The 12,757-nt window shown below is 39.8% G+C and overlaps 1 protein-coding gene across 1 annotated transcript; it reads right to left on the bottom strand.

Annotated features, from left to right (window-relative positions):
* Positions 1 to 385: 385 nt before the first annotated feature.
* pkdccb (protein kinase domain containing, cytoplasmic b) lies at positions 386 to 5,499 on the bottom strand. The gene is made up of 7 exons (XM_083545048.1): positions 4,881 to 5,499; positions 3,781 to 3,897; positions 2,738 to 3,009; positions 2,410 to 2,489; positions 2,209 to 2,316; positions 1,052 to 1,228; positions 386 to 693 (listed from the first exon to the last, which is right to left on the bottom strand). The coding sequence occupies exons 1-7, from the start codon at positions 5,397 to 5,399 to the stop codon at positions 590 to 592; spliced, it is 1,377 nt and encodes a 458-aa protein (XP_083401174.1). The 5' UTR covers positions 5,400 to 5,499; the 3' UTR covers positions 386 to 589.
* Positions 5,500 to 12,757: the final 7,258 nt, after the last annotated feature.

Genomic DNA, 12,757 nt, shown 5'->3' with positions numbered 1-12,757 from the left:
CAAAAACACATTGAGCAACATATCAAAAGATATAAAAAAAAAAAAAAAAAGTCTCTTTCTTAGAAAGAAGAACTAAAATCACATCCGCTGGATGAAAATGGACTGTAGTGATCTATAAAGTGATCCTAAACAGCTATTCAATTACAGAACTACAGCTTAGCTGATGCACAGCTGTAATTTCAGTACTTTTTTTTTGCCCTTTCTCTTGCCTGTTGCAACGCTGTGTTTAAGCATAACAGCATGCAGCGCAACACCACAGAACTGCTGGCTCCATTAACATCAAAGTAAATCTGCGTAAGAGCTTGTATAGAATAGGCTCAGTATCCTTTCATTGGACTGTGCCATACAAACACAACAGTAAAGGGGAAAAACAGAGGGCTGGGTGTTTCTTTTTGTGTAAGGAGAGGTAATTATACCTGAAGGGAAATCCTTTTTAGATGCCTCTTGGCAGCACGCTGCATTGGCAGGCAGATCAAATGGTCTTTTTTAGTGTGATGCTTATAAATACATCTCGTTCATTCACTTTATACTTCTCCCTTCCACCCCCAACCAGCATCTCTCTTTCTGTCTCGCTCTTATCCTCCCCTTTTTAAAATGTAGCTGCCGAGGCTTTGGCCGTCCTCACGTAGACTGTCGAGCTCACATCTGGAACCAGATGACTGAAGCCAGTTCTGAACGAGGCAAGAAGTCGACCTGCAGACAAGTAAAGGCAAAGAAGGTATATGCTTAGAAACACACGCTTAGTAAAAATTGCTGAGTCAATTGTTTGCTCATAATGAACAGTTTGAGCCATTCAAACACAGAAAAAATGTGCCCTGGGATATCTAATGTATGGAGGCAGTGGCTGTTGAATGACATGCTGAATTAATAAAGCTTTAACATTAACATTACACTTAGTTACTTTCAGAATCATTTCTAACTTAGTCATGCACCATGTTAGTCCAGCCGTAATTGAAAAGCCTGATTTAAAGCAGATGGTACATTTAGTTTGGGTTTTGCATGAATGAGTCACGGTGTAACAGTTAGTTGCTCATCTGGGCAAAAAACTAACCTGTCCATGTCTTTTGACCGTTGAGGCAGAAGCTGGTGCATTGTGGGTGAGAGTTGCAGATGTGGGCAGCCGCTTCCGCACTGTGCACAGACAACATGCATCCTTCATGGTTGTAGGATGGCCAGCAATTATATTCCTTGTTTCCAGATGTACCCATGCCTTTCAGCACAGCATAGTCTAAACAGAAAAGTGGAAATCTATCAACAACAACAAAAGCCCCCCCCAAAAAAAAACATTAACCTGATCGGTGCAAGACATATTCAGTATATAGGGAACACTTTCACAGTCTCAGCATGAGGTGTCAGGGTATTGTGTTACTCAAAGAAATTCCTTTGACCCCATATGAGATGTGGGTATATATGAGAAGTATGTCTGTACTGTATGTAGGTGAGGGACAGTGACGGAGAGAAACACCACCCAAGAAGTTCTGAGTCACTGAGTGAGTGACAAAAATCTGCTTAACAAATTACACAATCATTCAGAACGTGTCAAAATATTTAACGAGAGCTGTTGCGAACTTGTTCAGACATACCATTTTAAAAGTCGGGCGCGTGTTTTAATGGCTCATTGCTGTTGAACACTGTCGATGTTTATGATTTATGTATGTCAAAGCTCGGGTTCAGAAGAGAGAGACAGTGTGTGTGTGTGTGTGTGTGTGTGTGTGTGAGAGAGAGAGACAGAGAGAGAGAGAAAAAGAGAAGCCTAATGTCCTGGAGGGGACATCACAATTTCCCCAGTGCTTGAAGACAGATTGAGTTACATGCTTTCTTTTTTATGACAGTCTGCACATCTGGATGAAGGTGCGTTCTGAGTTATGTTTTTGACATTAAAATTAACGCACATCATAGTCTGTGTTGCGTTCACAGTCTCCTAAAGTACATGCATGTTCAACAAGTGTTTTTTCGGGGGGAAAAAAGCTCAAGAAATCTTAGTATGTATTAATTTTCACTGCAAAAAGTCTGCAAAAATCATCAAGAAGCATATTTAGATTTAAATAAAACCGTAAAGAGAGTTTAACCTCATTTGTGTGAGGTAAATGAGAACTGTGTTTTAAATTCTAGCTGCGAGAAACTGCATGAGCCAGCATGTTTGGGACATGTAGAACAATGGATACAAAATATGTATAATGAATAGGACAGCATTTAATACAGACTTACCTTTGATTAGAGATGAAGGCATGTTTTGGAGATGCAGCCCAGATTTATACACTTCCAAGACTTCTTCAAAGGCCTCTAATGTTTTGTTAACACTTTGTTTTAGGTCCGCTGTGGCAAAAAAACCAGAAAGTGATGTGTTTTCCACTAATAAAGACATCTTGTTATGATGACTGAAACCAGACACTAAGGAAAACTGCTCACCTGTTGTGTTCATTATTTGATCCACCAGATGTTTCAGTTCGGTTGGAGCCTGATGAGGGAGCAGATAGATGAAGAAATATCTGAAAACACACAGCAAAGACCAATCGGAATAAGTTTACCTTCGAATATTCTTTTGGCAGTCAGCCATAAAGCATATTAATGTACACAGTAAAAAGCTATCCAAACAATACACTTTACATGATGCCCAATAACATTGCAGAAAAACAAGCAAAGTCAGCCATAAAACTCACAGACACACCAAACCTTATAAAGTGCACTCAGGATCATCCAACAATGACTGTAAACATGGAATGTAATCCACACTCACCTGTAAGCGTTATAGAGATTCTTCATCTCATTGAGACCTTGGCACACGCCGCTACCCGTGCACGGGAAGGTAAAGTTGTGCAGTGGAAACTGTAGCACACAATCTGAACTTGTCCTGCATTCTGTCTCTGCTACAATGGCATCATCCAGATCGGTCAGCTTGAGCTCACCAGACACCATGACGAACTGGCGAGGCTGGAAGTCCAGCAAGGCCACAGAGCCCAGAGGTGAAAGAGAAAGGTAGTGGAGAAGCCTGACCAAGCCGAGACACACCTGCATTGTGGAGAGATCATGGGTTTATAAGGATTTGAACCAATCACAAATCAGACAGTATAACCAGCATTACATTTATAGTGTGCAGACATCTGTTTTTCCCACAATGTTAAATATGATATGGCGAGTCAAAAAAAGTAAAGTATGCACAGCAAGATAATCACAGTACTGCAATGGATAACTTGGGACACAATTATGTACTTCTGTAATCATAACCATGTCCAGGAGCTAATGTGCAGCTACATGAGCCACGTGATTATTTGATAAGCCTGTAGGGAATGACAAGTGTATTATTATGTTAGTCTTTTGTATACGATCACAATGGAGGAACTGAACACTATAATAACAGTGATGGACTCTGTATAGTACTATCGGTTCAGTATATTCACTACCCTCCAGGTAAAACCATTCCTCCTAAAAAACCTATTAAAATAACCAAAGAGTGCCGACACTCTGCACCTGCCTATGGTGATCCAAGTACTTCAATAAACCACTTCTTCTTAGCCAGAGCTGGGTATCAGGTCCTCTGAGTGCACCTCAAACAGACAGATACCGCTCAGTTTCACAGCTCGGCAAGATATTTGAGATGGACATCTGTCCCTCAGAGTATTTGATCAGGCTCAGATGGTTTAGAGATAGGGCTACAGTTAAACCAGAGGATTTTCATCCACCCCCTGCCCCAGGTATGCCCTGTGGGGGGCTGTGGGTGGGAAACTTCTGATTTACACTCCACAGGAGGTACGGGGGAGGTGCTCAAGTCGAGGATTTTACCCGAAAGCGCTCTTCCCAGGGGCTCTGTAGGAGTTGAATCATCTGCACTGGGGTTCCCTGCTCCAGCACTGCTATGATGCCACCCACCAGGGCACTGTCCTGGCACTGACCTTTCAGCTGTAAGAATAAGACAATTATTTAGAACCACAGGGTGTTTTTTTAATTGTACAACTGACATTAAAAGCACACAAGCCTCACAAAGGAAACTATCTAAAGTGAGAGATTCCTAAAATAAAATTTTTTATGAAATGTGCAATAGATTACTAGTAGCAGAACACTGACTGGTGATACAGTGAAAATTGCAAGTTGCTATTTTCCTATCTGACATTGTTTAAAAGACAGTAATAGTAATTGACAGTGCAAAATCTGTTTTTAATACGTTTTCTGCCAAACCAACTTTGCACGCTGCCATGTGAATAATCCATGTCTGGTCCTATTATAAATCACCACACAAAAACGATGTTTTATTCCAGAACAATTTTCCACAGCAGCGATTACCATGTTTCATTTATTTGTGAATAATACATCATGCATCAACCATTTCTAATAGCACTTAATGCGGTACAACATCCAAGAGCCAGCTCAAGTCCTGTTCTCACTTCCATTTGAACAACTACAAATAAGCATTTCTTCACCAGTCCTTGTATTTGTTTTTCTTGCACTTTTTGTCATATGACAAATAAATCAACTTGATTTTACCATGTTATTAAAACGCTCATAACTCCACTTACATCGATAAACGTAAAATAAAAATTCATCTCTTCACCGACAATATATTTTTATACTTTTTTTTTTGCTAAATAGCAACACATGGCTTATCTGTTTATTTTTATCTTTACATTATGAAGATCAGCTGTCACACAGACCAGTGAATAAACTGTTAGAATAAGAGCTGTGATCTTCCAGAACAGAAATCAGCAACTTCTGACCAACCTGATTCACACAACATTGTAGTATTTAATAGATTCTAACAGTGTATTGTGTTGTATTATAACTGGTTAGTATTTATCATGATGTAATAATGATATTCTCCACTTATCAGCAAATGGTCAAAGTAACCTATCAGTAAGAGTTTCATATCTCTGTTTGTAAATCATTACCTTCACAATATTCGGATGTTTCAGTCTCTGCAGCAAGATGATCTCTTTTCTGATTTTGGAGGACACCAGGTCCTGGCATCCCTGAGGATCCCTGAAATCGTCCAAGCAGGATCTCATGTCTGTCCCCTGATAGTTCACGGTTTTCAACGCCACTTCTGAACCCTGCTGTAAAACGACTTTCGACACCGTTTTGGTGTAACCAGCGCCAAGAAACTCCACCACCGTCAGTCCGCTCAGATCACTACATCCAATGTCTGATCTCAAAGCGTCTGAGTTAGAAAAATCCGACTGGATTTCTGACGATCGATCAGTGAAGTTGTAAAGTGGAGCGATCTCCTGCTGCCTCTCTCTGATCTGCTGAAGCAATGCACGGCGCAGCAGACTGAAATCCGTGTTTAGAGCAGGATCCCCAAAATCCTCTCTGAGACCAAAGTGCCATTTCTTCATAACGATCGTTAAGCAAACAATCGTCAAAGCGAGACAGAAAAGAGCGAAATACTGCATTCTCGTTGAAGACATGACCAGGGCTTAGTTAGTATTCGCGCTATATAGTCACTGGTAGGATCCCAATTCAGTAGGTTCATGCTTCTCCGGCTGCGAGCTGCGTGTTTACTGGGATCTGATCATGTGTCCCCTCATTGTAGCACCAGATTAGGGAAACGCCCAATGGGCGTGTCCGTGTTTGTTCGCCCCTCCCATGGCCAAGATATCTGCTGGTACAAGAACTGCGCGCGTGCCCACAATGACACTGTTTATTTCCATTTTACTCACTCATTATTACCCTGCATCTTCTTATGCAGTTTTATCGTTATTATATCATCTTTGAACACAAATATAATCCTTCTACTTCATGCAAGATTCAAAGTAACATACTTTTGCTATGTTTTTTATTTGCACGTTATGTAAATTTGATTCTTTTTTTTCTAAATTTTCTAAATTGGTTGCCTTGGATTAAGGCTGAAGAAGGCTACAGATGCATGCCTGAAATAATCCTAATAAATGTCCAACATATATAGTTTAAATGTGTAACATTTACATAGAAATTATTTAATGCTGAAGACAAAAGTGTAAACATTTGAAATTCTGAAAATTGCATACAAAATGACAGTTTGTGGCTGTTGCATGACTACAAAACAATGCATATAATATTTTGGTTGTTTGATTTAATTTACTTACATAAAAGTTTTCCAAAAGATTTATACACACATACATATATATATATCGGGAGGGTTGCGTTATGCAGGGCATCCAGCGTAAAACCAATCAAATATGCGAATCACAAATCTAAATTTTATACCGGATCGGTCGAGGCCCGATTTACCAAATACCACCACAGATATTGTTAGCCAACAGGGTACCGAAGGAAGAGGAGAACAGGAAGACGACTACAGAGAAAGCAGGGAAAGGAGAAATGTAGGAGAGTGGAGGTTAGGGTTGGTACTTTAAATGTTGGTACTATGACTGGTAAAGGAAGAGAGGTAGCTGAAATGATAGAGGGAAGAAAGGTAGATATGTTGTGTGTTCAGGAGACCAAGTGGAAAGGGAGTAAGACCAGGAACATTGAAGGGGGGTTTAAACTGTTCTATCATGGTGTGGATTGAAAAATAAATTGTGTAGGGCTGATCCGGTTTGTTGACGGTGGTGTGGTGGGACGTCACTTATCCCAGAGATCCCTCATGTCTGTGTTACCTTCTGGTTCTCCCTTTTAGTTATGCTGCCATAGCGAGTCTTGCCGGAGTCCAAACTGCACAGTGACATAAACTTTCATAAACCAATAGGGACACTTAATAATCCATATCCTTCTCTTCCCATCACCCTCTCTCTCTCTCTCTCTCTCTCTCTCTCTCTCGGTTGAGTTAAACATGCTCCTGAGGCTCCAGTGACCACTGTTCCTGCCCCTCTCCCCTCCGTGGATCTTCACACTTCTGTGCAGCTTGGGACGGTCTCTCATCCACACCTTGGGTGGTTCCATGTAATTTCGGAGTAGAACGGGTGCTTTGAGGATGGATTGGACTGTAGTTGGTGTCGGCGGTCTGCTGCACTGACTCGGGAGTGCAGTTTGCTTCTGATCGTCATCACTGTACCCCGCAGCATTGTATATCTGTTTCAAATGGACATTCGGTGCAACCCAGATGAGGATGGGTTCCCTCTTGAGTCTGGTTCCTCTCAAGGTTTCTTCCTTATGCCATCTCGGGGAGTTTTTCCTTGCCACAGTTGCTCATTAGGGACAAACATACTTACAAAGAACATATTTACGTTTAATCACCACATTATCTGTGTAAAGCTGCTTTGAGACAATGTTCATTGTTAAAAGCGCTATACAAATAAAAATGAATTGAATTGAATTGAAGTGAATCCTGAAGTAAGAGTACAGTAAGAGTGTAGTGGAGGTGGGAAGAGTTTCTTATAAAGAGTGATGAACGTGAAGCTGGAAGTTGAAGGCGTGATAATTATTTATATCATTGCTTATGCTCCACAAGTGGGTTGTTGGATGGAGGAGAAGAAAATAAGATGAGTTAGATGAAGTGGTGGAGAAAGTACCTGTGGTGAGTGGTGAACACTTATTTGAAGAAGAAGGAGGAGCATAGGGTGACGTATAAGAGTGGAGGAAGGTGCACACAGGTAGACTATATTTTATGCAGGAGATGCAACCTGAAATATATTGGGGACTGTAAATTGTTTGCAGGGTACAGTGTAGCTAATCAGTATCGGATGGTGGTCTGTAGGATGGTTTTGGAGGTAAAGAAGAAGAGGAGGAGAGTAAAGACTGAAAAAAAGAATAATATGGTGGAAACTGAAGGAGGAAGACTGTAGTGTGAGATTCAGAGAAGAGGTGAGACAGGGGCTCGGTGGTGGTGAAGAGGTGCTGGATGATTGGGCAACTACTGCAGAAGTGATAAGGGAGACTGGTAGTACGATACTTGGTGTGACATCTGGAAAGAGAAAGGAGGACAAAGAAAGATGGTGGTGGAATGCGGAACTGCAGGAAATCATGAGGAAAAGAGGTCGGCGAAACAGGATTGGGATCAGCAGAGAGATGAGAAAAGTAGGCAGGAGTACAAGGGGATGCGGCAGCAGGTAAAGAGGGATGTGGCAAAAGCCAAGAAAAAGGCATATGAGGAGCTGTATGAGAAGTTGGACACTAAGGAAGGAGAAAAGGATTTATACCGATTGGCCAAACAGAGGGACCGAGCTGGGAAGGATGTGATGCAAGTTAGAGCAATAAAGGATGCAGATAGAAATCTATTGACTATTAAGGAGTGTGTGTTGAGGAGATGAAGGGAGTATTTTGAGCAGCTGATGAATAGGGAAAATTAAAGAGAGAGAGAAGGGTGGATAATGTAGAGATGGTGAAGCAGGAAGCGGATAGGATTAGTAAGAAAGAAGTGAGAGCGGCGATTATTTGGATGGAGTGGAAAGTAGGTTGGACCAGTTGACATACGGTTAGAGGCATGGAAAATTTTTAGATGAGATGGCAGTAAAGTTTTTTAACAAGATTGGTTCTGGAAGGTAAGAGGATCCCTGAAGAATGGAGAAGTCAAGTCAAGTCAAGTTTAGGCGGATGATCCGCTGTGGTGACCCCTAACGGGAGCAGTTGAATGAAGAAGAAGAAGAATATATATATATATATATATATATATATATATATATATATATATATATATATATATATATATATATATATATATATATATATATATATATATATATACATACACACAGAACAACACTTTTGTTTTTGCCCCCATTTTTCATGAGCTGAACCCAAAGATCTAAGACTTTTTCTATGTACACAAAAGGCCTATTCCTCTCAAATATTGTTCACAAATCTGTTTAAATCTGTGTTAGTGAGCAATTCCCCTTTGCCGAGATAATCCATCCACCATACAGGTGTGGCATATCAAGATGCTGTTTAGACAGCATGATTATTGCACAGGTGTGCCTTAGGCTGGCCACAATAAAAGGCCAGATAAAGACAGGGTCATTATCTTGCATGATCACTATTTGCCTCACGCAGTGCAACACATCTCCTTCGCATTGAGGTGATCAGATTGTTGATTGTGGGATGTGTAATATTGGTCCACTCCTCATTAATGAATATGCTAAGTTGCTGCATATTGGCAGTAACTGGAACACGTTGACATATACGCCGAGCAAGAGCATCCCAAACATGCTCAATGAGTGACATGTCCGGTGAGTATACTGGCCATTCAAGAACTGGGATGTTTTTAACTTCCAGAAACTGTGTACAGATTCTTGCAACATGGGACATTTTGAGCTCATATTATAATCATATATGCTTTTCAAGAAGATATTTTTTTCAATTAATTTATTAAAGATCTAACATCTAAATTCTCTTTTTTAAATCTGAGCATGTTTTACACATTTTGACATTGTAATGTAATTGCAAAACATTTTCAATGTTAACATACAAAAAATACAATATATGTTTCTGGTCAACCACACAAACACGTTTTACGAGTCTGCTAGCTTTTGGCCACCAATTAAACAGGAAAGTTCAGTTAATTGCATGAGGTTAGATAAAGCCTATACATATACAGTATTTAATGGTATTGCTATCTAGATTTAGCCACAACGCAAGCTTTTACACATTGTAAGTGCAGTGAGTACAGTAGAACACATACCACTCAATATACAGACTCTTCAAGCCTATTTACTTTAACAGTGAACTAGGACATGAATATTGAATGGCCAAAGTCACCTTTGTTGCATTCATCTAACATTCACCATTGTTTATCCTGGATGATGATTGGCTGACAGATAGAACTGTATAAACCATTTTTTAATGAGTTAAGAATTATGAATCTATATTGTGATTTTTTTCCCCAAAATATATTTCAGCAAATATTTAAACAAAATAAATAAACGACACCTGAGGAACTTCTTTTAAAGATAAAACATTAAAAAAGCATTTTTAAACAAAACAATAGAAATGGTAGTTAAATCCATATGAGGTTACACTTTATATATTCATATAATAATGCATAGTCAGAGACTGGATAAAATGATCTAAATTAGAATGAAGGACAACTTTACACTCCGTTATACTATCATTAGCAAACATGTCATTACTTGTCTGTAACTCATCTCAAATAAGAATAAGTCTCCTGGGCTACAGTGTATTTTAAGTACATCAGTGCATTAAGCACAAACATGATCTCATAATAGACAAATTCATTAGAAGAGCAAAAAAGCTTGTGAGTGACAACTCACTATTAGACCATTTTTCTTGGTTTTACAAGTACTTGATGATGTCATTAATATTCACTTTCCAGAGACTCAAAAATCAGGTGGCTTTGTTCCTTTTGTCCTGCAGTTAACAGCAAGCAGTCAAGCAAAATTTTCCGCTCTGACGCAGGGGACCCGGATCAGCTAAAATTACAAAATTAATAAAAGACGCTGTGTTTTTTCAGTCACTGTTTTATTTTAATGCTGTGCTTGGAGGTAAAATAAAGTAAATCATTTAGTTTTGAAAAATGTGAGCATGAACAGACTTTGTGCTATTTTCTGGGAACAGGGTGAACATTTTTGTCAGAAGCAGCATTAATGCCTGTAGCGAGCACTTCAGAATCACTGACTATTGATATCCACTGGCTCGATATACACTCGCCGGCCACTTTATTAGGTACACCTTACTAGTACCGGGTTGGACCCCTTTTGCCTTCAGAACTGCCTTAATCCTTTGTGGCATAGATTCAATAAGGTACTGGAAACATTCCTCAGAGATTTTGGTCCATATTGACATGATAGCATCACGCAGTTGCTGCAGATTTGTCGGCTGCACATCCATGATGCGAATCTACCGTTCCACCACATCCCAAAGGTGCTTTATTGGATTGAGATCTGGTGACTGTGGAGGCCATTTAAGTACAGTGAACTCATTGTCATGTTCAAGAAACCAGTCTGAGATGATTCGCGCTTTATGACATGGCACGTTATCCTGCTGGAAGTAGCCATCAGAAGATGGGTAAACTGTGGTCATAAAGGGATGGACATGGTCAGCAACAATACTCAGGTAGGCTGTGGTGTTGACACGATGCTCAATTGGTACTACTGGGGCCAAAGTGTGCCAAGAAAATATCCCCCACACCATTACACCACCACCACCAGCCTGAACCGTTGATACAAGGCAGGATGGATCCATGCTTTCATGTTGTTGACGCCAAATTCTGACCCTACCATCCGAATGTCGCAGCAGAAATCGAGACTCATCAGACCAGGGTACAATTCGCCTCAATTTCCTGTTCTTAGCTGTCAGGAGTGGCACCCGGTGTGGTCTTCTGCTGCTGTAGCCTATTCGCCTCAAGGTTTGACGTGTTGTGCGTTCAGAGATGCTCTTCTGCATACCTCGGTTGTAACAAGTGATTATTTGAGTTATTGTTGCCTTTCTATCAGCTCAAACCAGTCTGGCCATTCTCCTCTGACCTCTGGCATCAACAAGGCATTTGCGCCCATAGAATTGCAGCTCACTGGATATTTTCTCTTTTTCAGGCCATTCTCTGTAAACCCTAGAGATGGTTGTGCGTGAAAATTCCAGTACATCAGCAGTTTCTGAAATACTCAGACCAGCCCGTCTGGCACCAACAACAATGCCACGTTCAAACTCAATTAAATAACATTTCTTCCCCATTCTCGGTTTGAACTGCAGCAGTTCGTCTTGACCATGTCTACATGCCTAAATACATTGAGATGCTGCCACGTGATTGGCTGATTATAAATTTGCATTAACGAGCAGTTGGACAGGTGTACCTAATAAAGTGGCCGGTGAGTGTATTCTGTACATTAGTCTCACACACAAAGGAAGTTGAAAAAAGGTCTTATACCTGCCCTTTAATCAAACAGCTGAAAAACATTTCCCTCTTTTTTTTTTTCTTGCATCATTAACTAATGGATACTCTCACCTTGAATACAATGACAGTTTGCATTTTCTAAAAACAGTTTATGCCTGAGATTGAGCTGTCTGAGTCAGCTTCCAGAGAATATTCACACAATGACATTGTAGCCCAAGAGCCCATGGTTACAATGTCATTGCGTGAATATCCTCTGGATATATTCATATATTATAGTCATATATGATATTCAGCCTTGGATTCCTATTCACAAAATATTAATAGAAACATACTTTTTACTCATATAATAACATTAGCTCTTTTTCTATTCAACGGACTCTGGCTCTTGTCAAAGCTTCTCTCATATTTCATCTCAGAGAGTTTTTCTTTGCCACTGTCAGTTCTGTATTGCTTGGGTCTACATACAGATATCTGTGTTTTATTTGAACAATGTTTATTGTTTAAAGCATTACACAAATTAAACCTTCAATACCAATTACATTTCTGTACTCTCTAAAACCAATAGAATCTAGAATCTCTTTTTTGTCTAATTTGTTTAAGCTACAAAGTCTGATGTATCAGCTTAAAGGTGCACAATTAATTTAATAGGTGATCACTATTTAGCTCATGCAATACTGACATGACAGCCAGCCACCTAAGTTTTGATGAGAAATTTAATATAAAATCCAGTGTAAGCCTAATGATGCTTTTCTCAGAGTGTGTTATGATGCATTGTGCTATGGAGCGCTTGCCTCTGACTGTTTGTAGCTGTTGTGTTATAGCTTGTGTGGCAGTATGGCAATTGAACAAATAGGAAAGACATGGGGGTAAATGTAAAAAGTAAAGAAATTAAAGATGTGCAGAATCCACCTTCTTTAGTGACCATAAGTAGCAGCTGGTCATTTTCCTGGCACATACTGAGGGTTCTGAAACATTTTGGAAAACATCATTATCCACACTATTCCTTGATCATTATAATGATAAAATGTAACTATCATTGTGGAGTAGTTTCTGGAACATATCATT

Source organism: Silurus aristotelis (assembly GCF_946808225.1).
Source record: "Silurus aristotelis genome assembly, chromosome: 6".
NCBI classification, from domain to species: Eukaryota; Metazoa; Chordata; class Actinopteri; order Siluriformes; family Siluridae; genus Silurus; species Silurus aristotelis.
Note: the sequence above shows the minus strand (reverse complement) of the source record. Positions and strands in the feature narration are given on the sequence as shown.